Source organism: Carassius carassius, chromosome 5, assembly GCF_963082965.1.
Source record: "Carassius carassius chromosome 5, fCarCar2.1, whole genome shotgun sequence".
Taxonomy (NCBI): Eukaryota; Metazoa; Chordata; class Actinopteri; order Cypriniformes; family Cyprinidae; genus Carassius; species Carassius carassius.
Genome location: NC_081759.1, coordinates 24,331,215 through 24,356,241, shown reverse-complemented (window position 1 = coordinate 24,356,241; position 25,027 = coordinate 24,331,215). Strand labels below are relative to the sequence as shown.

The 25,027-nt window shown below is 45.3% G+C and overlaps 1 protein-coding gene across 1 annotated transcript in view; it reads left to right on the top strand.

Annotated features, from left to right (window-relative positions):
* gc (GC vitamin D binding protein) overlaps positions 1-25,027 on the top strand; it is a 72,606-nt gene that overhangs the window by 20,839 nt on the left and 26,740 nt on the right. Inside the window, 3 exon segments of the mRNA XM_059549273.1 lie at positions 16,462-16,612; positions 16,615-16,672; positions 19,177-19,309. Of these exon segments, the coding sequence (XP_059405256.1) occupies positions 16,462-16,612; positions 16,615-16,672; positions 19,177-19,309 (342 nt within the window).

Here is a 25,027-nt window from a genome sequence, read left to right as displayed (position 1 = left end):
AAAAGAGAGATTAAGTATAATGTGTCTCAAAGGTTGGTGGAACTAGGTGGTTTTAGTGTCGCCTGCAGTAGTTGGTGAAGGTGCTGATGGTCGCCCTGGCGAAGAGGAGCGAGGTGGAATGACTGAGGTAGAGGATTCTGGGGCTAAGGTTGCTCTGCCGCCCTTTAAGCCTTTTTCTCCGGGCTCGGCTGAGTCTGGAGAAGTGATGTGTGGCTTAAAGTCCGCTTAGGGCGAGTCCAAATGGAGGAGCGCGAAGGGGCAGAAGACCATCGGGCTGATATGGAGTTTCGACTTGAAGTCCGCCGACTCGAAATTGAGGCGGAGACGCAGGTTAAGCTGCGTGAACTTGAATTGAGTGCAGCTAAAGTGACACCTGTTCCAGTTGTGCAACCCTTACAGCCTACTGATGCTTCGGCGGGGGCTGGCTCGGTGGGAACCAACTTTGAGGTCAGTAGACATATTTCTCTTGTGCCGCAGTTTCGTGAAACAGAAGTTGACTCCTATTTTAGCGTGTTTCAGCGGATTGCATCAACTCTTCATTGGCCTAAAGAGGTTTGGCCCTTGCTGTTACAGTGCAAGTTAACAGGTAATTCTCAAGATGTTTGCGCTACGTTGTCCGTAGAGGATAGCGTGAATTATGAGGTAGGGAAAGCTGCAATTTTGCGTACATATGAGTTGGTGCCAGAAGCCTATAGGCAACGGTTTAGAAGCCATAAGAAAAATTCCAGTCAGACATATGTGGAATTTGCGCGGGAGAAAGGCATTTTATTTGACAAGTGGTGTACTTCGAGTAAGGCAGATGATTTTAGAACCATGCGAGAATTAATTATTTTAGAAGAATTTAAAAACTGTATACCTGAGCGGGTTGTCGTTTATTTAAATGAGCAGAAAGTAACTTCTTTGTCTCAAGCTTCTGTCCTGGCAGATGAATTCACATTAACGCATAAAAATGTGTTTAGTCCTGCACGTTCTGAGAAAGCTGTGTCTTTTCAAGTGAATTTGAGTAGTTCGTCACGACCAAAACAAGTTAACTTAAAGTCAAAGGAAGATCTGGAATGTTTTTATTGCCACAAACAGGGGTATTTAATTGCTGATTGTTTTGTGTTGAAACGAAAACAGTCGAGTTCTGTACCTAAGAGTGCTGGATTTGTGAAACTGGTGGATTCTGTTAAAGTCGAACTTAGTGATAAGCCTGATTCTAGCTATGCACCTTTTCTGATGGAAGGGTTAATTTCCGTTACTGGGAATTCTGCGGAACAGATAAGAGTTAAAATGCTGCGTAATACTGGGGAAATGCAGTCTTTTATTAGTGCAGAAGTACTACCGTTTTCTGAACATACTTTCTGTGGCAGTAATGTACTAGTACAGGGCATACAGATGGGTCTCATTAAAGTTCTGTTGCATCAGATTCACATAGAATCAGAACTGTGTACAGGCTTTGTGAAAGTAGCCGTTCGTGAACGATTGCCTGTGAATGGGGTAGAATTTATCCTTGGCAATGATTTAGCCGGTGGGAAAATCATGCCTTTGTTGGAAGTTTTTGATAATCCAGTTGCGTCAGATCAGCCTGATGAACTTTAGAGGTCTTATCCTGACACTTTTCCAGTTTGTGTGGTAACGCGAGCTCAGGCTTGTAAGATAAATGCAGTGGATGATTTGGCTACATCTTTTATGGCACCTGTTTTTATCAGTGACGTTTTAGCTGATGAGAGTAAAACTGTAGAGAAATCCCTTGTTCTGAGTTCCTTGAGTATAAATCTGTGTGTGACGCGCGAGAGACTTATTTCTGCCCAAAAGGAGGATAAAAGCCTTCAAAAGTGTTTTGTTGCTGCTGTTTCTTCAAAGACCGCTCAAGAGAGGAAAGCTACATATTATGTGGAGAACGACTTACTGATGCGTAAGTGGCGCCCTGATATTGCAGAGGATTCTGAATGGGGTAGTGTGTATCAGATTGTGATTCCTTCCTGTTACCGACAGCAAGTTCTATCTTTAGCTCATGATCACGATTTGGCGGGACATCTAGGAATTAAGAAAACGTATCATCGAATTGTGAGACATTTCTTTTGCCCTAGATTAAAAACTGATGTCACACAATTTTGTCGCACCTGCCGCACCTGTCAGATCACAGGCAAACCGAATCAAGTCATTCCGTGTGCTCCACTTGTTCCTATTCCAGTGATAGGAGAACCATTTGAGCATGTTATCGTCGATTGTCTCGGCCCTTTGCCTAAGTCTAAGACCGGTAACCAGTTTTTATTGACTGTAATGTGTACTGCGACTAGATTTCTGGAGGCAATTCCATTGAGGAAGATTACAGCACCTGTTGTAACTAGAGCACTGGTGAAGTTTTTTTCTATGTTTGGTTTACCGAAAATTGTGCAGACAGATCAAGGCACTCATTTTCTTTCGAAGATCTTTTCTCAAGTGTTGTCCAGTTTAAATATTTCCCACAGGGTCGCAAGTGCCTATCATGCTGAAAGCCAGGGGGCGCTTGAGCGTTTCCACCAAACGCTGAAGGCAATGCTCAGAAAGTACTGCATGGATACGGGTAAGGAATGGAATGAGGGTGTACCATTACTTTTGTTTGCGATCAGAGAAGCAGTTCAGGAAAGCCTTGGATTCAGTCCTGCTGAATTAGTATTCGGACACACTGTCAGAGGACCCTTGAAAATGCTCAAGGAGGATCTGTTGTCTTCAGAGTCTAATCCTAAAGTGAATGTGATAGACTATGTGAGCAAGTTCCGTGAACGCTTGCACAAAGCTTGTTCAGTGGCAAGGGAGTCACTTGAAGTTGCTCAGAAAAAAATGAAGTGTCGCTACGATCGTAAATCTGTACAGCGTAACTTTAATAAGGGCGATCAGGTGTTGGTGTTGCAGCCTATGGTAAGGTCTGCTTTATCAGCACGATTTTCTGGACCATATGAGGTGGTGAGAAAAATCAGTAATACAGATTACGTTATCGGAACTCCTGATAGGAAGAGGAAGACTTGTGTGTGTCATGTGAATATGTTAAAGACTTTTCACAACAGAGAAGCTGTCCAGAATGTGTTACTTGCAGATGAAATTACTGTCCCTGTGTCATCTCCTGTTTTAGTAGCTTGCGCTGCTGTAGAAATCGCTGATCCTGAGGACGATGGAGTAATCTTATGTCACACTTACCAGCAATGCGCTCGACTTACGAATTCTGAGGTATTAACTAATTTTGCATTTCGTGTGTCTCATTTAACTGAACAACAAAGATGTGATATTATGCAATTGGTTAATGATTTTCCTGCTTTGTTTAATGATGTACCTTCTCGTACTACAGTGTTAGAGCATGATATTGACGTGGGTGGTGCTGCTCCGATCAAACAACATGCGTATCGCGTGAATTCAGCAAAAAGAGCTCTGATGCGGAATGAGGTTGAGTATCTGTTGGAGCATGGATTTGAACGATCTAGTTGTAGTCCCTGGAGTTCTCCGTGCTTATTAGTGCCAAAGAGCGATGGTACTGCGCAATTTTGCACTGACTATCGAAAAGTAAATGCCGTAACTGTACTGGATTGTTTTCCACTGCCGCGCATGGAAGATTGTGTTGATAACCTTGGTTCAGCTTGTTATGTCAGTAAATTAGATCTGTTAAAAGGTTACTGGCAAGTTCCTCTTACGGCTCGTGCTTCTGACATCTTGGCTTTTGTAACACCTGATAGTTTCCTTCAGTACTCTGTGATGGCTTTCGGCATGCGCAACGCACCAGCCACTTTTCAACGACTTATCAATATTGTGTTGGCTGGGGTGCCTAAGTGTAATGCATATTTAGATGACCTAGTAGTTTATTCTACTGACTGGTCAGAACATGTGTCTTCACTGCAAACTGTTTTTGAGCGTACTGAGAAAGCGTTGCTGACCTTAAATCTAGCTAAATGTGAATTTGGGCAGGCCACTATCACACATTTTGGGAAGGAAGTCGGTCAAGGTCAAGTGCGCCCAGTAGAAGCAAAAGTTACCGCTATAGTTGAGTTCCCTGCTCCCACCACCCGATGTGAACTCCGTTGATTTTTAGGGATGGCTGGCTATTATCGTGGTTTCTGTAAAAACTTTTCGACGATTGCGCACCCGCTGACTTCACTTCTTAGTCCATCCCGAACGTTTTTATGGTCTGATGAATGTCAGCATGCTTTCAACTCGATCAAAGGTCTTCTGTGTAATGCACCTGTTTTAGCCGCACCAGACTGTGATTCTGCTTTTAAACTCGATGTGGACGCGAGTGCCGTTGGTGCTGGAGCTGTATTAATTCAGGAAGGTAAAGATGGTATCGATCATCCTATCTGTTATTTTTCCCGGAAGTTCAACAGACATCAGTTGAATTATTCGACGATCGAGAAGGAGGCACTAGCACTTTTAATGGTCCTCCAATATTTTATACTATAAGTCATGGTGTTTACAGATCATAACCCTCTAGTTTTTCTGTCACGTATGTATAATCTGAATCAACGATTGATGCGCTGGTCTCTGATTGTACAGGGTTATAATCTGGTAATCAAACATAAGAAAGGCGTCGAAAATGTGATAGCTGACGCACTATCTAGAGTTGCTTATTGCGGGATTTGATCACTGGTTGAACAACTATATGTTTGATCTATTCCATATAGTTGGTTCTTAAGGGGGGAGGTGTTACGCTCCACACGTATTCTATTTTCATTTTTCTGTGCATGTCGGTGTATTGAGCACGTGTCGGTTGTTGTGCTCATTATCTTCTCTTTGTCTCTAGTTTACTCTCTCTGCTCACAGGTTGCTATGAGTGGCCGAGTCGGACATCAGTCATCATTAAGGCGCCGCTTCAGAGCCAATCGGAGGCTGCCCACCTGGTTAAAGGGGTTACGTGTTCATTCATGCTTTCTCTCCGGAGCACATTGAGAACTCCTCTGTAGTAAATCGAGCTCTCTGTAGCGGAATGAGTTTTCTGCCGTAAACTGAGTTTTTGTCTATGTTTCTGCCCGCGAATTAAGTTGTGTGCTATGTACTTTGTTTCTTTGTATTTCTAAATATTTGTTACGCTCTAATATGGGCGAGATTAGTTTGTGTCTACCTTTTCATTCGCTCGGAGATAACGGTTAAAAAACTGACATTCTGGGAAGAGAACGCAGGTTAGTATATCGCGATATACACTGCACCCGTAGCAGATGATTTGTTAGACACACTAGGTAAGAAGTGAGCGCCGTCCCTTGTATTTCTGTTTTTGTAGGTCATTTAGTTAGGGTGCCGGATGCACCGAAGATTTCGGTTTATGTTCTACATTTTTGTTTTGGTTAGATTAGGTTTAGATTAAGGATTGTTTTGTTATATTTTGTTCTTTCCTTTGACGCCACTTTTTGTTCTTTTCCCATTTATTGTTTGTTTGTTTTGTTTATAATATCACATTGTACCAAGCGCGCATTATTGTTGTTTTGACTGGTTCCAGTGGCCTTTTGGCTTGTTGTGAATAAAGCCCAGTTTATTTTTCCCTTTAAAAGAGTCTGCCATGTGTTCTTCCACCATACCCCCACCTTCAGCAGTACGTTAATATATAAATGTTGCGGTACATGCCCTAGACTCTTTCAAGTTCGTAACAGTGATCATAATTTAAAGCTTGATTACATTTCATTGTGTTTGATGCAGATCACTGCATACCCGCTCTGGTCATTGATATGAATCATTCGCAGTGAAGTTTAAAAACTTTTTTTTTTTATTTAGCTCAACAGCAAATATTGATGGAAAGAAATTCACACTTGTCTTATTTTTTATTTTTTTTGTTTCTACTTAGGATGTGGATGTAGACACAGACTTCAGTGAAGTTGATGTTGGCCTGCTCACCGTTTTACATGAAGCAATGCCTACCAAACGTCCAAATGCCCTCAACGTGGATGCAATAAGGGCCATCATTCTGGAGGGAACAATTGTCATGGATGATGTCCCAAATTTGCCACATGCTGTATGTCTTCTCTTTGCTTTGATATATGCTCTAAATTTAGACTACCCAAAGACAATGAGGAACACATTTGATTTTATTCAGCGGGTATTTCTGTCTTTGGGAGGGAAGAATATGAAACCCAAACTCCAAACCCTTAAAAATCCGCTTTTAAGCTAAACTTGTGTCTCCTTACATTCTGCCTTGGATGCCTATGCTGCAGTGTAGTAGGCATAATTGGCATATTCATTTGCACTAATTTCAACTGGTTCAAATAAGTTGTTGCTGTCGTTTTGTTTGTCGTTGGTAGAAAAAGTCTGTTTTTTCAGGGTTGTAAAGGCCTACTTTATTTTTTAAAAAATGTCGGTTCTGTTTGCAAACAGTGCCTGTTTTGACAAATGTCATGACAGCAGAATGCTGTCTAGCCAAGAGGTCAAGAGTAAAAAAAAAAAACAAACAAAAAAAAACACATTTTACAAGCATTAGGGGTGAACTCAAATTGTCGACGATTTGATGCTTCGATACAAGGATCCTGATTCGACTACCAATCTAACAGTCGAATATTCGTAGGCTGTTATGATTATGCCATTCTGACTATATGTGAGCGCTCAAATGTCTGATTTCACACAGAACTTGCGGTTTTCTGCCAATAAGTTAATATTCAGCCTATTGTGATTGGGTGTGGATGGCAAGATGGCGCCTGTGTGTTTGGCATGCCGTCTGCAGCTCTCGTGTTTTCTTCTCTTTCTGTCTGATGTATCGTTTACCTGCTGTACGCGGCTGGTGTACGCCCGTCAAGCTCTCCTAGACATCCGCATCTCCGTTGGGGATTCATTCGCGAACTTTCACACCGTGGACGTGGAATGCCCACTTCACAAACCGTACGAGCCTCCCCCATCTATTTTCCTGCACGATATCTGCCGGTGGCCGCTAATCACCGTGCGGAGAAAGCGAAGGAGGAAACGAGGTAACCGCGGAGGTTACATGACGAAACTGAAAGCTTATTTACAAGCTGACATTTCGTTTGGACGCAGATCTGTAGCATGGCACCCGCGGGACGCGGTTTACCGATGTCTGCGTCCTGTTTTCCCTCTACATCTTGCCTGTTTTACATCTACGAGTCTTGCCACTCAGGTTGATCTCCGCAGTGTTGGCCGACGTGCCCGGCGGAACGGAGTAAATCACGGAAATCTGCGCTCATTGAGAAAAGCGCCGTCATCTCACGTGTCTATTCCTCCACCTAAGTTGGCGCTAATAAACGCCCGCTCCGTGGTGAATAAGACCTTTTTATTAAACGACTTCTACTCATCACACAATTTGGATTTTATGTTCATCACAGAATCATGGATAAAGGTCGGTGATTTAACTCCCTTATCAGAACTGGTTCCAGCAAACTGTACATTTTTTAACTCTCCTCGTCCTAATGGACGCGGGGGTGGGATCTTAACTATTCTAAATAACTCTCTCTCCTCACGATGCCGGCTGGTCCCTGCAACGACCTTCCCCAGCTTTGAAACTCAGCTTCTCCACCTAGATTGGAATGGTCCCATCTGTATAGGGGTGATATACCGCTCTCCACTCTTCACTAAGGATTTTATACTGCAATTCACTGAGTTCATTGGCAACATTGCCACAAACTATGATCGCTTCCTTTTGATGGGCGACTTCAATATTCATGTCTGCTGTCATTCTAACTCCCTGTCGCAGGAGTTTCTTGATTTAATAGATGCTTTTAACCTAATGCAGTGGGTCAAAAACTCTACCCACACTCAGGGCCACACACTTGACCTTGTGTTATCTTATGGGATTGATGTCACCGATATTGTTATCTCTGATTTTCCTCTCTCTGATCACAAGCCTATTTTATTGTCACTGTCTCTTCTGGAGCTCTCTCAACCCACTACTGATCCTGTTATGTCGCGGTTCTATTCTCCTCAGTTCAACACAAACTTCGACTTGTGCTTTACTGAGCTATGCTCTCACTGGCACTTGGACCAACCTTTATCTGATCTGGATGCAGATCAGCATCTTAGCCTTTTAAATTCTGCCTGGCTTAAAGTAGCAAATGTGACTGCTCCTCTTAAGCCTCACAAACCCAAACCAAAATCAGATATGTGGCAAAATTCTGACACTCGTCTCCAAAGACAAATATGTAGAAAGGCCGAACGCAAATGGAAACGGGACAAGCTCAGTGTCTCCTTTCGCATGTTCAAAGACTCACTTATAGCATACCAGAACGCTGTTAAATCAGCTAAAGCCGCATACTTCTCAAACTTAATTGAATCCAATCACTCTAACCCTAAGGTCTTGTTTTCTGTCATTCATTCTGTTTTAAACCCATCTGCTAAATTGTCTGTTGCCTCAGATGCTCTATGTGAAGACTTCCAGAGATTTTTTATTAACAAAATCACTACATTAAGGACCAGTATCTGCCCTAAATTAATTCTCCCCCCTATTATGCCGCGTACCTCCTGTGTTTGGGAGGCTTTTGTTCCCATTAACCTCCAGACACTGAAGGATGTGAGCGCCAAGCTCAAACCTTCATTCTGCCCAAATGATATCATTCACCCGAGATTTTTAAAATTAATCACCAACACGGTGGGTCCAGGTATGGTATCCCTTATTAACAAGTGTCTAAGCACTGGCTCTGTTCCGGCCAATCTTAAAGTGGCTACGGTCACTCCTTTGCTCAAGAAGCCTTCACTGGATCCTTCTGTTTTAAAAAATTACCGGCCCATCTCTGTCATACCTTTCATTTCCAAGTTATTAGAGAAAATCGTGTTGGATCAGTTCCAACACTTTTTGTCAAATAACTGTATATATGAGGTCTTTCAATCTGGGTTTAGGACCGCCCACAGCACTGAGTCCGCTCTCCTGCGAGTGCTAAATGACATTTATCTCTCCACTGACTGTGGAGACACTGTGGTTCTAGTTCTCCTAGATCTGTCGGCGGCTTTTGACACCGTTGACCATCCTACTCTGTTAGCTAGACTGGAGACGTGGGTGGGCATAAAAGGCTCTGTCCTGTCATGGTTCCAGTCTTACCTTACTGACAGAAAGTTTTTAGTAAAGATGGGAAACTTTTCCAGCTCCATGGCACCCCTGAGATGTGGTCTTCCACAGGGCTCTATTTTGGCTCCCTCTCTATTTTCTCTTTACATGCTACCGCTGGGCACAATTTTTAGGAAACACTGTGTATCTTTTCACTTTTATGCAGATGACACCCAAATTTACATTCCAATCAAGCGCAATAATCCTGCAGCATTAAACTCTCTTCATCTATGCTTAGAGGAGGTGAAGGCATGGCTAGCTCAAAATTTCCTATCCCTTAATGATGATAAGACCGAGGTCATTGTTTTCAGCCCGAGTGAAAGGTCCCAGTGCACATGCCCAGACTTGGGGAATCTATCTCCCTTTAAATCTACAGGAGTGCGGAACTTAGGTGTTCTTGTTGACCAGCCTTTAAAGTTTGATAAACACATCTCATCTGTAGTCAGTTCTGGTTTCTACCAACTTCGCTTACTTTCTAAAATCAAAGGCTTTCTCACTCCAATAACTCTGGAAATGGCAGTTCATGCTTTCATCACGTGTCGACTGGATTATTGCAACTCACTATATTGCGGTATATCAGATTCTCAAATCTCCCGTCTTCAGTTAGTCCAAAATGCTGCGGCCAGACTCATCCATAATTGTCGCAAATATGATCATATCTCTCCCATCCTCAGATCTTTACATTGGTTACCAGTCCGGCAGAGAATAGATTTCAAAATTCTTCTCTTTGTCTTCAAATCTTTACACAACCTAGCACCGGTTTATCTCTCTGAACTTATTCATCCGTACATTCCGTCCAGAAGTCTCAGATCCCACGACCAGGCGCTGCTGGTAGTCCCTCGTGTCAGACTTAAGCGTAGAGGGGAGCGTGCTTTTGCGGTGGCAGGGCCCCGTCTGTGGAACACCATGCCTCTAGAGATCAGAACGGCTCCCAACCTCTCTGTTTTTAAGTCTCTGGTCAAAACTTATCTATTCTCGTTAGCATATTGATTACTTATCTTAGACTGTTCTTATTATTTTACATTTGCTTCTTGATTTTATAATTAATCTTAGCTTAGTTGCTCTCTATGTGCTTATGTCTGTTTTTGCTGCTTTTATTTTTATATGCTTGTTCTGTAAAGCACTTTGGTCTGTCTAGCGGCTGTTTAAATGTGCTATATAAATAAATGAACTTGAACTTGAACTTGATTGTGATCAATCTGGGAATAAGAATCTGAAAAGAAAGAAGCTTCAAATAAATATTTTAAAGTGCATGAATAAATCCAACCACTCCTATAGATTTATGTTTGACTTTCCATAATCCGTGACAAACAGAGGAGCATCTTGGCGGCAGGGTTTTCTAACTTTATTGAGACTCAAAATTGGCATTTGGCGTATGCATTACACGCAACTAGAAAGTGTAAAGTCGTGTTATTGAGAACGGGTTTGTCACACACCTGGACTCATTTTGTGTGTTTTTGCCCCTGTGACCCAGTTTCTGTCTTCCGTGTGTGGTTTGATTAGTTCCCAGGTGTGTCTAGTCATTTCCGCATGTGTTCCATGTCCCTGTTAATTTAGTCATGCCATCCACCTGTGTTTCCCCATTATCCCTTGTATAAAAGCCTTGTCCTTTCAGTTCTGTTTTGTCGGGTCTACTCGTCTACTCGTTACTAGTCACTCGTCTACTTGTCAACCTGTCTACTTGTCCACTTGTTACTTGCCACTTGCCACTTGCCACCTGTTATTTGTTACTTACCTTGCCTATGTATAATTTAATAAATACTTGTTTCGTTTATCCCTCGGCTCCGTGTTCCTTCCAGCAGCGTAAGCCGTGACAGAAGACCCGACCTAAAAAGTTAAAAACTGCGTGTTTTCCCTCCGTTTTGTTTTCCGTTTTTTCACAGTCTTTTTCTTTCCGCAGTGTGTCATGGATCCCCTCTATCGCCCCGAATACCTCCTCCTCCTGCTGGAGCAGGAGGGACTGTCTCTCGAGGACCATACCAGACGGTTTCTCTGGATAGCTAATGCCACCAGCTACCCGGACCACGCGCTCTGCACCTTTTATCACGCCAGCCTGAACTCCAGGTGCAGAGCGTTGTCGCCCGAAGATGGTCCTCGGGAGGATGTCGCCGCATTTATAGAGTGGAATCTGGTGAGAAATGGGTCACCTCTCACGGTCGGCCCAATGGAGGATCTCGCCAGGTCCACTCTGGACCCAGAGCCCAGCCTACAATCTCCCCACGGTACGAGGCATAAGCCCGAGCCCACCGATGACGGAGAGCCAGAGAGCAACCCGTCAGACCAGGTGCGAGAGCCGGCGACACTGCCCACCGCGAGGGAGCAAAATGTGGAGCGCCAAATGGGTCAAAATGAGGGGGTTTCCAATTCACCTATGTCAGTTTCTCAGTTAAGCTCAGGACGGGCTCCTGATTCTCTGTTAAGCCCAGGACGGGCTCCTGTTCCCCCGTTAAGCCCAGGACGGGCTCCTGATCCTCCGTTAAGCCCAGGACGGGCTCCTGATCCTCCGTTAAGCCCAGGACGGGCTCCTGATCTTCCGTTAAGCCCAGGGCGGGCTCCTGATCTTCCGTTAAGCCCAGGACGGGCTCCTGATCCTCCTTTAAGCCCAGGACGGGCTCCTGATCCTCCGTTAAGCCCAGGACGGGCTCCTGATCTTCCGTTAAGCCCAGGACGGGCTCCTGATCCTCCTTTAAGCCCAGGACGGGCTCCTGATTCTCTGTTAAGCCCAGGACGGGCTCCTGAACCCCCGTTAAGCCCAGGACGGGCTCCTGATCCTCCGTTAAGCCCAGGACGGGCTCCTGATCCTCCGTTAAGCCCAGGAAGGGCTCCAGCCCCAGAGCTTACTCCAATGCCTGCTCCTCCAAAATTCCCACCCTCCCACCCACTCCTGCCTCCTCCTCCGCTGTCGTCTGGCTGCCCCTCTGCTCGCCCTCAGCCTACCATCATTGTGGTGCGAGCTCAGCGGGACCGCCATCCTCCAGCGACGCCTTGGTCGGCGTCTCCCTCACCTCCGCCTCCAGCCTCTGAGGCCTGGACTCCGCCTCGGCCCGTTGACCCGTCGGCTCCACCATGGCTCCTAGCTCCTTCCTCTCCGCCGTGGCCCGGCAGTCCGCAGGCTCTGCCTGGCTCCCTCGTCCCTCCGGCTCTGCCTTGGTCTGGCGTCGTCCATCCTATGCCTCGGGACTCCACTCCTCCGGCTTCGCCTCATCCCTCCGTCCCTCCGGCTCCGTCAGGCTCCTTCATCCCCTCGGCTACACCTCAGTCCTCGGTCACTCTGGCCTCACCGCGGCCTTCCGGATCCACATCGCCGCGTCAGTCACCAGAGCCATCAGTTCCGCCTAGGACCTCCGGCTCCTCCCCGTCACCCTGGCTCTTCGGCTCTCCGTCTCCACCTCGGGCTCCTCCTCCACTTGCTCCGTTGCCGTGGGTCGAGTCCCTGGAGTCGGTGACCATTCCTCCTCCATGGCTCCTTCCACCGTCGGCCCCACCTTGGGCCGTTATGGCTGTGGCCTGGGTCCTGCTGGGTACCTCCTGCTTCAGATCCTTCCTGTCTCCTCCCTGGCTCCTCCCTCCGTCATCTCCTCCCTGGCTCCTTCCTCTGTGGTCCCTGTCTGCTGGCCCCCTCCTGGGAGGCTGTCCTCCACCGGAACCTCCTCCCAAGTTCCCACCCACGCCTCCCTTTGTTTCTACGGTGCGAGGACGCACCTACCGGGAGGGGGGAGTACTGTCACATACCTGGACTCATTTTGTGTGTTTTTGCCCCTGTGACCCAGTTTCTGTCTTCCGTGTGTGGTTTGATTAGTTCCCAGTTGTGTCTAGTCATTTCCGCATGTGTTCCATGTCCCTGTTAATTTAGTCATGGCATCCACCTGTGTTTCCCCATTATCCCTTGTATAAAAGCCTTGTCCTTTCAGTTCTGTTTTGTCGGGTCTACTCGTCTACTCGTTACTAGTCACTCGTCTACTTGTCAACCTGTCTACTTGTCCACTTGTTACTTGCCACTTGCCACTTGCCACCTGTTATTTGTTACTTACCTTGCCTATGTATAATTTAATAAATCCTTGTTTCGTTTATCCCTCGGCTCCGTGTTCCTTCCAGCAGCGTAAGCCGTGACAGGGTTGAACTGACACAGGCAGAGACTGGATTTTTTCAGGTAGGGTACAAGTGAATTCAAAACATTTCAGCCGGTGTATATATATATCGTGGATATACTATTCACCTGATATAAGATGCATTTGGTTTTGAGTCAAGCGCTTCATTGTAGTACAGTGATATCTCTTCAGCGCACAGTGCGAGCAGGTCAAACTACAATGCAGAATATTAATAGCTATAGCTGGGACTGTTATATACTTACTATTATAATGAGAAGACCATTATAATAAAACGCTGTGAATTTTTAGAGTTTAGCTGCCGTGTTTCTGCTCATTTGTTTCGTGAAGAACGCGTCCACAAAAGGAGTTCGCATTCAGAGCCGCGCAGACAATTTTTACAGATTTACAGGACCTATAAATCCTAAAATTAACATTATGTGGTATAAATAACAAAGCGTATTCTACATGAAATTATGAGTTTAATCCCATTGATTAAAAACTTGCTATCAAATGCTCACTTTACAGTAGAGGCCCGGCGCCACAAGGGGGCAAAAGGGGGCAATGCCCCCTCAGATCTGACTTGTGCCCCCTCTGTTTCATTTTTGTATTCATGTTTAAAAATAAAATGTTAAACCTTTTGAGTTAAATAATAATTGAACCTTATCCCCGTGGGATTTAGAATGTTCAGTGTTGTGACTCGTGACATTACTGCCAGATTCAAATGTCTTTCGCGTTGGTTGGCGCTGACCCAGATACGGACAAGCTCAACACTGTCATATATCACAACTATGCAGTGTTTTCAACCTCATAATGTTTATTTTAGATTTCAGACATTTAAATACACATAAGCACTGGTAAAACAATAGCCTACATTTGGAGTTTGTAAAATACTGATGTCTGTGGAATCAGTTCTAGTGTCGCGTTGGTTGGCGCTGAGCCAGAGACGGACGAGCTCAGCGCTGTCATATCACAACTATGCAGTGTTTTCAACCTCATAATGTTTATTTTAGATTTCAGACATTTAAATAGGCTACACATAAGCAATGGTAAAAACAATAGCCTACATTTGGAATCTGTGAAAGCAGCAATAACAATCTATTCAAATATAATTTGCAGACGTGTGTTTTTCATATCAGACAAACACAGTGGAAGTAGGCTAACTATAAAGTTTACTCTATTGTTATAAAGGTTTTTAAATGACCAAACACACTCACTTAGACATATTTGAGAATCGAAATATCAGATAGATATCAGTAAGTTTGTGAATATTTCGAATAAAAAAGGAAAAACGAAATGAAGGATAGCCTACATCTGTTATACAGTGTTATTATTGTGGCTGCGGTGTTTTACGTGACAAATATGACACGTTGCCATGGAAACAATAAGGGGGAACGTTCTAAAATAACTCGCCTTGAAAAATCTTACTCTCGGGAGTCAGTTAGAATATTTTAAAATATTTTATTTTAAGTGTGAAAGGGTTAATTATTCATAATAAATGACGCTGGCTTATCTTTTGTCGACTGTGTGATTTCCTGATGTGGGTATTAAGTCACATGGAAAATACAGTTGTTTAAATTTAAAGCAAGGGGCGTGGTTTTATCCAACCCCGCGCCATTCGGTGTCCGTCGAGCAAATATCTGAACGTGTGATATTATCAGCAATTCAGTTTCAGCTAAAATGTGAATTATCATTAATATTCAACAATGGACATAAGAAAGTATATGCAGCATATTTCAGACCATAAAAAGGACACTGAAAGTGTGATTGAGAGTACAGCTGATGAAGATGGCAGCCATCAAAATGCAGCTGCATTTTTTGATGAGCACCAACACTCAGAGCCAGCAGCACCCAGCACGAGCGTCGAACTGGACAGCCAGGCCCAAGCGGCAGTCCCGTCTCAACCCCAACCTCCTCCGCTGCTGCCTAATGACCTCGGAACAGAGAGCCCAGTCCAGGTCTGCCTGCAGTCGTACTGAGGTCGTATGTTCAATGGCAGGAAACGTTCATTCTGCAGTGTTTGGTTTAAAGGAAGGGAATGGCTAAACATTAAAAGGTTACTAAGGAGATTCAGTGCCAAATCAAGGAGACTGCAGCTCTTCTAAAAAGGTATAGGACATGATCTATCATCATTACGCTGTTTAAAATTTGCTAGTCTCTGGTTACCTGCAGTTGCATATGGAGTGTGGAGCGCTGTATTTAAAAATCTGTCATTGCAAAGCGAGATCTCAGTGTGTATTAATCATTGATGGTGTAATAAAGTTACGCCCACTTAACAATTTCACATGCCCCCTCAGTCATTTCATCCTGCAGCCGGGCCTGACCACTGGTCATCTTCAGCGCGCGCAGCTCAAAACAGAAATGCAGAACATTAATAATATAGGCTAACTTTATAAGGAGAGCACTATTGTAAAAGTTGTGAATTGTTAGGGTTTCGCTGACGTAGTGTTAACTATCTTTTAATCAACACATAAAAACATGATTTACCCCGTTTGTATGTGCAAGGCATTTGTTACACATTATCCCTGTGTGTTAACATCAGTAATTATGGCTGTCGAATGTCTGACTTGACTCAATGTATTTTGCCCCGCCCCCAAACATATGATTCGACTATCAGTCGAATATCAGCAATATTCGAAAATTCCGATTCGACTATGAAAATCCTTAGTCGGGGACACCCCTAAAAAGCATATTTTTATTGTGATCTTAAATTTTCTGTAAAAACCTGTTTACAAATTTAAACAGTTGAGAATTTCATGCTTGTGTTAAGTGCATTCTACTGTATGCTACTTGAGCTACTAAAAACGTTCACTTTACTTGAAGAAAATGTGGAAACCGATTGCACATAGTTTAAGTCTCCGTAGCATAAAATGGCAGATTAAAGTCATGTTGAGAATAATAGTATAGATGTTTGCAGAATACAATATAACACTATTAGTTAACTGGGATTTCTCCTGTAATCTTACTATTAAATCTTAAGTAAGATTAGTAGATATTCCAGAGTATGTTAACTAGAATTGACATTAAACTTACTTGATATTTATTACTTAAGATTAGATTAGATTAGGTTAGATAAGGTTAGATTTCTTTACTTTAAATAGATTATTAACTTAACTTCAGTTTTCCCTTTAAATTTGCGTTGCAAAAATAAGGCATTCGTTTTCCAAACTTTAAGTAAACTGAACCTTTTGTTAGAATTTACAGTGTATACTAAACTAGAACTACATTAAAAGATAAAATCACATCTCCAACCATGATAAATGGATTTATAATGAAACATGTTTCATTAGACATCACACATACTAGACAAAATTGTTCATATTTTCAGTACTGTGGTTTTGTTTTGCCTTTTGCGTTTATGTTGCTTGCTTTTTATTTGCATAGCAATCTCTTTCCAAGGCTACAAAGATATCTGAGAAGTCATGTGGAAAGGACTCTCCATTCCCTAAACATCCAGGCATCGAGCAGTGCTGTAAACTTCAGGGTCAAGAGAGGAAACTTTGTCTGGCCTCACTACGGTACTCTGCAGATGAGCTGCCTTCCCTACTGGAGCAAATGAAGAGAACTGCACTTAGTTCACCATGCTGTCAGGTGAGATTTGTCCCATTAGGTTAGTCATAATCAAAGGCAACAATGCTTCCGGCTTATCAGTGGAAATAAAAACAGAAGAAACCAATGTAGCATTCTTGCTCACCCACTGGTCACTTTCTTCATACACATCTTAAACACATTGCTACTAACAAGTCTTCAGAAATCCTCTATTTGAAAGGCTTTATCTAGCCTTTTTGAAATAAACTAATCATTCCCCCTAACTAGTTTCAACTTCACAATGCATTTTTTTTCTTGATTTGCAGCTGTAAAAGAGTATATTAGAAAATAGTAAAAATCCAATATGCCTATACATCACAGTGGTAGAAAAGCATCTCTCACAACTTAGATCTGCAAATTAAGCAGTCTCTTCTGGATGCATTCAATAGAATGATGTATCCCAATTTTTTTTTAACTGTTCTCCTGTATAGCATATTTTCCATGTCGGTCTATTGAATTATGATTACAGCACTTTGTTTGTGTCGTACCTTAAAAAGACTGCTACTGATTTTAAAGACAGGACACTGCATCAAGAAAACAAAGATTTCATATTTATATAATTTATATAATTTCATATCCACACTGCACCAACAGTCGGCCTTTAGATAAGTGAGAGTTATAAGTTTACACAGTGAAGTTTCCATACAGTTGTACCACTAAATATCCTACAGGAATTCCCAGTCCTGATTCCTCAAGAGCAGTTCCTAAAGCTGCAAATTATCTGGTGCTTTAGTTTATTATTTGTTTGTGAGTTGTAATAGCCTACTTTCAAACATTTTGATGATGTCAAGTGTCTTTTTTCTCCACTGCTGTAGTTCATTTTAAAATGAATACAGTCATGTTTGACTGTGTAATTTATCCACAGAGACAATATTACTTTATTTGTGGATCATGCTTTGGTAAATTCTATCCCCTTTTTTGCCTAGAAAAGACACTTGGGCTTAATAATCTGTTGGAAGTGATAATTGCTTTGGACTGGTTTGCCTCAGGGGAGGCCACTTGGTCAGAACTTCTATTTGAAGTCAATTTAAGTAATAAAACAGTATTTTATATTGGACTTTAATTGCACTTAGAAGGACTTAGCCCTGAAATCAAAAAAATAAATGAATAAGATATTGCCACTACTATCAAAGTTCTTATTGCTTCTTTGGCCTTTATAGTCTTCTCTGATGGTGGTTGCTTTAGCTGTGAGGGGAGATAAGTACCTTTTGTTCATGCACTAAAGCAGATTTCTGTATTGCAAATAATTCTATACATAAACATGTACCCTCAAAGCCCTATTAGTCAGGTTTAAAGGGTAACATACAGTTTCACCTAATCTCATGTTAACCTTCAGTACCTATAGAGTAGTACTGCATCCTTCATATCTCCAAAAAGCCTTTAGTTTTATCATATTTATAAAAGAAAAATACAGCTTTCCGATTCTCTCTGGAGAAAGCTCAGTTCCTGGAGGCGTGCCGTCACTGAAATGACCAGAACACACAAACACACTTGCTACACTCCATTGCTGCCCCAGAAAAACAAACTGCATCCACTGTTCGTGTAATGCTGGGTTCTTTGGTGAAGCTGAACACAGTAAACTTTCCCTTACATCCAAAAAACACACTTATTTGGAGACATTCTCGAACAAATCCTATGGAGCGAAAGGTTCACAAAACAGTCGTCCATAAAATGCATTGCTGTTCTGTTGTAAGTAATCTTAAAGATTCTAAATGCATCTACTTTTGGAAGGCCAAATACAGTGCTGTTGTTTTTTTTTATTTTGCTTTCACCTATAAAAACACAGCATCTCCCTGATATGGAAATATATAAACACTAAAAAAGCACTGAATTTTCACTCAGAAAGTACTAGTAAATTACTAGTAAAGTAAAGGAATTGCCAGTAATACTTATTACTTTTGTAATTCCAAATTTTAATAAAAAACTGAAATGGTGTGTATATATATATATATATATATATATATATTATTTATTTTTTGTAAAACATACTTCAGTTATATATATATATATATATATATATATATATATATATATATATGTATATGTATGTGTGTGTGTGTGTGTGTGTGTGTAAATATAATTATATAACAGTTAACATTTATATTTTATCATTTTAAAAAAGAAATATTTAAATGTTTTTAAATTTTACTCCTTTGGTACATGGATGGTAATCACTTTTATATAACATGTCATGTAATTATGTTTGTTTCTCACTACTTTTATACCTCTTCTCAACACAGATCTGCAAAATGAAGCTAAATTGGTGTAGTCATATGAATCATTCTGTTCTAAAATAAGTCTTGGGAGCATAACAACAACAGTTTTTCATAATAAAATCTTTTGGTGACAACACACACTCATTCATACCTAAACATTAGAATTATGTGCTGCTTTCATAGGTATACAACAAAGAAACACTTTGCTGGCCTTGATTTCTGATTAGAAGTAACAGAATATACTGTGTCCTTTATGATTCATTTCTTGGAGGGCTTTGACGTCATATGTTGTTATTTTCTTTCCCCTTAGGTATGTGTACAAGTTTGCCCAGAGGCACAGAAACATCCCAGCAGGCTTTGTTCTTAATGCTACTCAAAATCATGTAAGAATGGCAGAGAGATGTTGCTGCCATGCTGGCAAACACTCTTGTTTCCTCCAAGAGGTAGTGTGAATACATCACTGATTACACTGTTTGGAAATCCTGGGGTGGCACGACCCCAGTTAGAAGGCTGATGTTGGGTGAATGTATTTAATGCTGATTATATTTTATCACTTTGTCATTTGCAATCACATGCGCACACACACAGTAAGACGCTGCAGATCATTCATCCCATAATAGCTATTATTCAAGTAAGAAATTTTACAGGACTATGTTATTATTACCTGTCTTTTCACGAAATACTGAAGCAAAAAATTATCCTTAATTTTGTATTTTTGTAAAGCGCATTTGCAGCAGTACACAGCCATAGGCGAGACGGCTCGTTCGCTCATTGGCTTGTTCTGCGGCAACTGCACAGCCTATCGAGCGCGGGCTGATGCAACATCAGACCAATAAGGGCGCTTCGCGCCCTTCTTGCCACTTCCCGCCGAAACGGGTGTGGCCCAACCTATAAAAGGAGCTCGAAAAGGCTGACTCACCTGATTTTTCATCTCTTCAGCGAAGCTCACGCATCGCTGGATCACGGAGGAAGCAAGCGCCGTCTGAGAAAGCACATCAGCAGGACGAGCCATTCTGAAGCTGCTGTCATCGCCGCCTTCCACTGCCATTCCTGCTGCGCTATCCGGCGCCTATATCCTTTCAATTCTGTTATATCCAAGCTGTTCTTTATGTGTGTGTGTGTGTTCGCCCTGCGACACACACTGGTAAAAGAGCTCGCGTCTTTTTTAAGATGCCTTCCTGCGGCTCGTCAGAGCCCAACTCATCGAGGGAGACCGGTACGTCATCTGTGTCTCCTGCCTGGGTGAAGATCATGCAGCGCTCGCGCTCGCTGACGGCGGATGCCCCCACTGCGAGCTGTTGCCATGGTGACTCTGAGGACTCGCCTCCTTTTTCTCTGAGCCTGCATTCTCCGCTGCGCTGAGGCGCCGTAAAAGCATCGCTTCCAGCGGATTCCAGAACCGTCTTCAGCTCAACCGAGCTCGCCGGTTCGCCCTGCTTCACCGGCCCCCCCTGCATCGCTTCCCGGTGGGCAGCGCCCGCTGTTTGCCGGCGCGTCGTCCGAGGAAGTCGATCTCAGGGCCGCGTCAGGGGAAGAGGACACGCGCTCTCTGCTAGCTTCGGGCAGTGAGGGCTGGGCGTGCTCCGAGGATCTCGCGCCTTCTGCTCAGAAGCCCAGCAGACGAGCTGACATCGAGAAGGAGCCGGGGCGAATGCTCGTGTTGGCCGCGATGAGTCTCGGCCGCGAGTGGTTTGCACCAGCGCCCCACCTCTCGTTCCCGGCTGGATGGTATTTCCCTTTCGGATGAGCGTACTTCTCAAAGCCCGCCTCATTTCTTCCTGAGCTTCACGAAGAGGTGGCGAAGGCTCCATATTCAGCGCGAACTCGTTCGTCTGTCTCACTAGCATTCCCCACACTGATGATGCTAAAAACAGGAACTACCACTCACTTCCGCCGGTGGAACAGGCGATAGCGACGCACCTTTGTCCGCCCTCTGCTGTACGGCGGCAAAAGCGGTGTTGCCATCTAAAGCCTGCTTTGTGACGCTGCGTCGGCACTACTAACGATGGCTGCTTCATCGAAGCGCAGGTGTACGAGTTCCGCTGTGGCCGAGCTCTCACCCAAGCGCGCCGCTGTTTCAGTTCCAGGAATTGTGACTGTCTCAGCGTTTTCTGCAATGCACAAGCCTGCACAGTTGCCCGCTTGCCTGCACACAAAAGCCGTTATCACAACAGCTTAAGCAACGCAGCTCGAGACCCCCGTTCTCGCTCTACTGGCCGTTGCCCCGCGCCGCGGAGACCGCGGCGCAGGATTACGGTGAGGCCGGGAGCCCCGAAGCCATCCTAGGAAAGCCATCTACGCATGCTGCATGACGCTGCGTCGGCACTACACACGATGGCTGCTTCATCGAAGCAGCGGTGTACGAGTTCCGCTGTGGCCGGGCTCTCACCTAAGCGCGCCACTGTTTCAGTTCCAGAGATTGTGACTGTTTCAGCGTTTTTTGCAATGCGCAAGCCTGTACGGTTACCCGCTTGCCTGCACACAAAAACCGTTATCACGGCTACCCAGATATTTCCTGAAAAAGGTGTAATTTCTGGTGTCCCAGCCACGGCCGATGGTGCTATAAATGTAGTGACGATGCCCACTGCTCAGTGCCCATCTCCACATATAAGCACAGCCCTTCACACAGGGCTCGCGCCCATAAAAGCGACTCAAGTCGATCACGCGCACTACATAGTAGACGTGCCCACTCCTCAGTGCCCGCAATCACTATGTCACACGCGTCATGTGGTTTCTGTAAAAAAAAAAAAACCTGTGCACGCTCGTCCGGCCACGGCCGATGGTGCTATAAATGCAGTGACGATGCCCACTCCTCAGTGCCCATCTCCACATGTAAGCACAGCCCTGCACACAGGGCTCGCGCACATAAGATCGACACAGATTGGTCGAGCGTGCCGCATAGTAAACGTGCCCACTCCTCAGTGCCCACATACACGTCACATACGGCGCGTGGCTTCTGTAAAAACGAGGCTCGTGCACGTACGCTCTGCACAGACAGACAGCGAGTTGAAAGTGGTAAATGTGCACATATTCAGCCCACAGTTATTCGCAGACATATCGAGTCCCACGGGACCTGCTCAGCCTTCCCCCAGTCGGTTAAGCGCCGGGACGGGGTCGAGGAGGAGCGATCTGCCCGCTGTGATCAGCGCGCTCTCCGCCTCAAACGCGCAGCACACCCGAGCGCCGCCGTTGCCCGGTCAACAGAGCGCGCTTCGCATCCAGCCCTTAGCCATTCATGCAGATGCATGGTCAGCGCTTCCAGGGGTTTCGGATTGGGTGCTAGGCATTATAAAGAGAGGCTACTCGCTACAGTTTCTTTTGACACCCTCCGCGCTTTTCAGCGCGCGTCGAAACTACGGTCAAAACAGAAGTAGCACACATACTTCGGGCCGAAATATCAAAACTGTTGAGCAAAGGGGCTGTAGAGCCTGTGTCTCAAGCTCAAAGCGAGGGGGGGGCTGTACAGCAGATACTTTCTGGTGCCCAAGAGAGACGGGGGTCTCAGGCCCATACTGGATCTAAGACAGCTGAACAAGGCATTGATGAAACGCAGTTTCAAAATGCTTACGACCAGGAAACTCCTCGCACAGATTCGCAGAGGGGACTGGTTCATGTCAATAGATCTGAGGGACGCGTATTTTCAAATACAGATAGCGTCAAACCACAGGCGATATTTGAGATTCGCCTTCGAGGGCCAGGCATACCAGTTTACAGTCCTCCGTGGCTCCTCGTACGTTTACGAGGTGCATGGATGCAGCGCTCGCTCCTCTCAGACTCAGAGGCATACGAGTACTGAATTATTTGGATGACTGGCTGGTTCTGGCCCGATCACGAGCGGAGCTCGTGGACCACAGGGCCGTTTTACTCAATCACCTCGAGAAGCTCGGCCTCAGTGTCAATTGGGCGAAGAGTTCGCTGAACCCCAGTCAGACGATCCTGTTTCTGGGTATAGTTCTGAACTCGTATTCCATGACTGCGCGGCTGTCACCACAGCGCGCGATGGGCATTCAGCGCGCAGCGAGTTCTTTCCGAAACACTGTCAAAAGATGCTGGGTCTCATGGCCTCAGCATCTCCGTTCTGCGGCTGGGCCTGCTCCGCATGCGCCCCCTGCAGTTCTGGCTGAAGGCTCGGGTGCCGCGCAGAGCGTGGGCATCTGGCTGGCTGCATTTCAAGGTCGATCAGAGCTGTGTTGCGGCTCTAGCACCTTGGACAGCGAACGGCTGGTACCGATCAGGTGTAAGCCTGGGGACTTCCCCGAGTGTGAAAATGGTGTCGACGGACGCCTCCACTTTGGGATGGGGAGCGCTGCTCGAAGGCAGACCGTCCTTTGGCCTATGGTCAGAACGGGAAAAGCTCCATCATATCAACTGCCTGGAAATGCTGGAAACCTCTTTGCGTCCCACGAAAACGCTCACTGCCTCGCGTTCTTTTCCAAGAATGAAAGCGCGCTGTCACGGAGATGGCCGTGCTGCCCGCTTTATGCGTTCCCTCCCGTCTCTCTCCTTCCGCAGGTGATAGAACGGGTGAGAGAAACGAGATGTTCAATACTGCTTGTAGCACCTCTTTGGAAGAACCAACAATGGTTCCCAGATTTGATGCAGTTAGCAGATGTTGCCCCGTGGCCGGTACCGTTGAGGAGGGACCTCCTCTCGCAGGCCAGGGGCTCGATTTGGCACCCTCAACCGGAGTTGTGGTCCCTCCATGTGTGGGCGCTCAACGGTTACCCGCTGATCTCGCAGTGGGAGTGCTAAATACCATCACTCAGGCTAGAGCTCCGTCGACACGACGTCTGTATGCCTCGAAGTGGTCGGTGTTCTCCAGCTGGTGCACAGCTCGAGGTTATTCACCCCTTAGTTGTGAGGTGACGGAGGTCCTCTCCTTCCTACAGGAGCTGTTGGATAAGGGCAGAGCCCCATCCACGCTCAAAGTTTATGTGGCGGCCATCGCGGCGTTTTCTGAAACGGCGTCCGGTCAGTCAATAGGGAGGAACGATTTAGTCATCCGGTTCCTCAGAGGAGCTAGCAGGCTGAATCCTCCCAGACCTCCGTCAGTCCCTATGTGGGACCTCAAGGCGGTTTTGGAGGCCTTGAAGGGTCCCCCTTTTGAGCCTATCCAATCGGTTAGCCTTCAGCATCTGTCGTTCAAGACAGTATTCTTGTTGGCTCTCGCTTCTGTGAAGCGTGTGGGTGATTTGCACGCGCTCTCGGTGAGCCAGTCGTGCTCGGAGTTTGGGCCCAATGACTCAAGGGTCATACTCAAACCTAGGCACGGTTATGTGCCGAAATCCCTCAACACACCGTTTCGGGCTCAGGTTATTGCCCTGTCTGCCCTGCCGGTGTCAGGGGAGGATGGAGACTCGAGTCTTCTTTGCCCTGTCAGGGTTTTAAGAGCTTATGTGTCTCGCTCTGCTGCCTTTCGGCAGACGGAGCAGCTGTTTGTCTCGTTCGGTGGACGTTCCAAGGGAATGGCTGTTTCGAGACAGACTCTATCCAGATGGATAGTTGACGCCATAGCGTTAGCTTACGCTTCCAGGGGCCTTCAGTGCCCGTTGGGCGTCAGAGCACACTCCACAAGAGGCGTTGCCTCGTCGTGGGCGTGGTCTACTGGGATCTCCTTGCAGGATATATGTATGGCGGCAGGTTGGGCCTCGCCGTCTACGTTTATCAGGTTCTATAACCTGGAGGTCCCCGCCTTGCAAGCAAGGCTGTTGTCGGTATAGTCGAATCAGGGCCCTGAGGGGAATTCTGAGTTCACGAGCGCTATGCGCTGCCGACTGTTATATGGGCAGTATTGCGTAAGACCCGCATTGCCACATTGGTCAGGCCTTGCCTCGGCTGTGTGATGTCATATTGCCGCATCTACGGATGCTGCTAGATATAGGATGGAGGGCTTTTTCCCTTTTCTGTCCTGGATTCTCTGTGAGTCCCTCAGGTGACTGTGCACTGTAAATCCTGGGCGTTGCTTCAGGTTTATTGGTGTGTGATCCCTGCGCGCACGGCGTTTTACATTGGGTTCCCGTAGCGTCTTAGCTAAGACGCAGTACGAGAGAGCTCTCGTAAGAGAACGTACTCGGTTACTAAACGTAACCTCGGTTCTCTCTAGAAGAGCGAACGAGTACTGCGTTCTCTGCCGTGCGCACGATTCACTCTGGTTCGCTTCG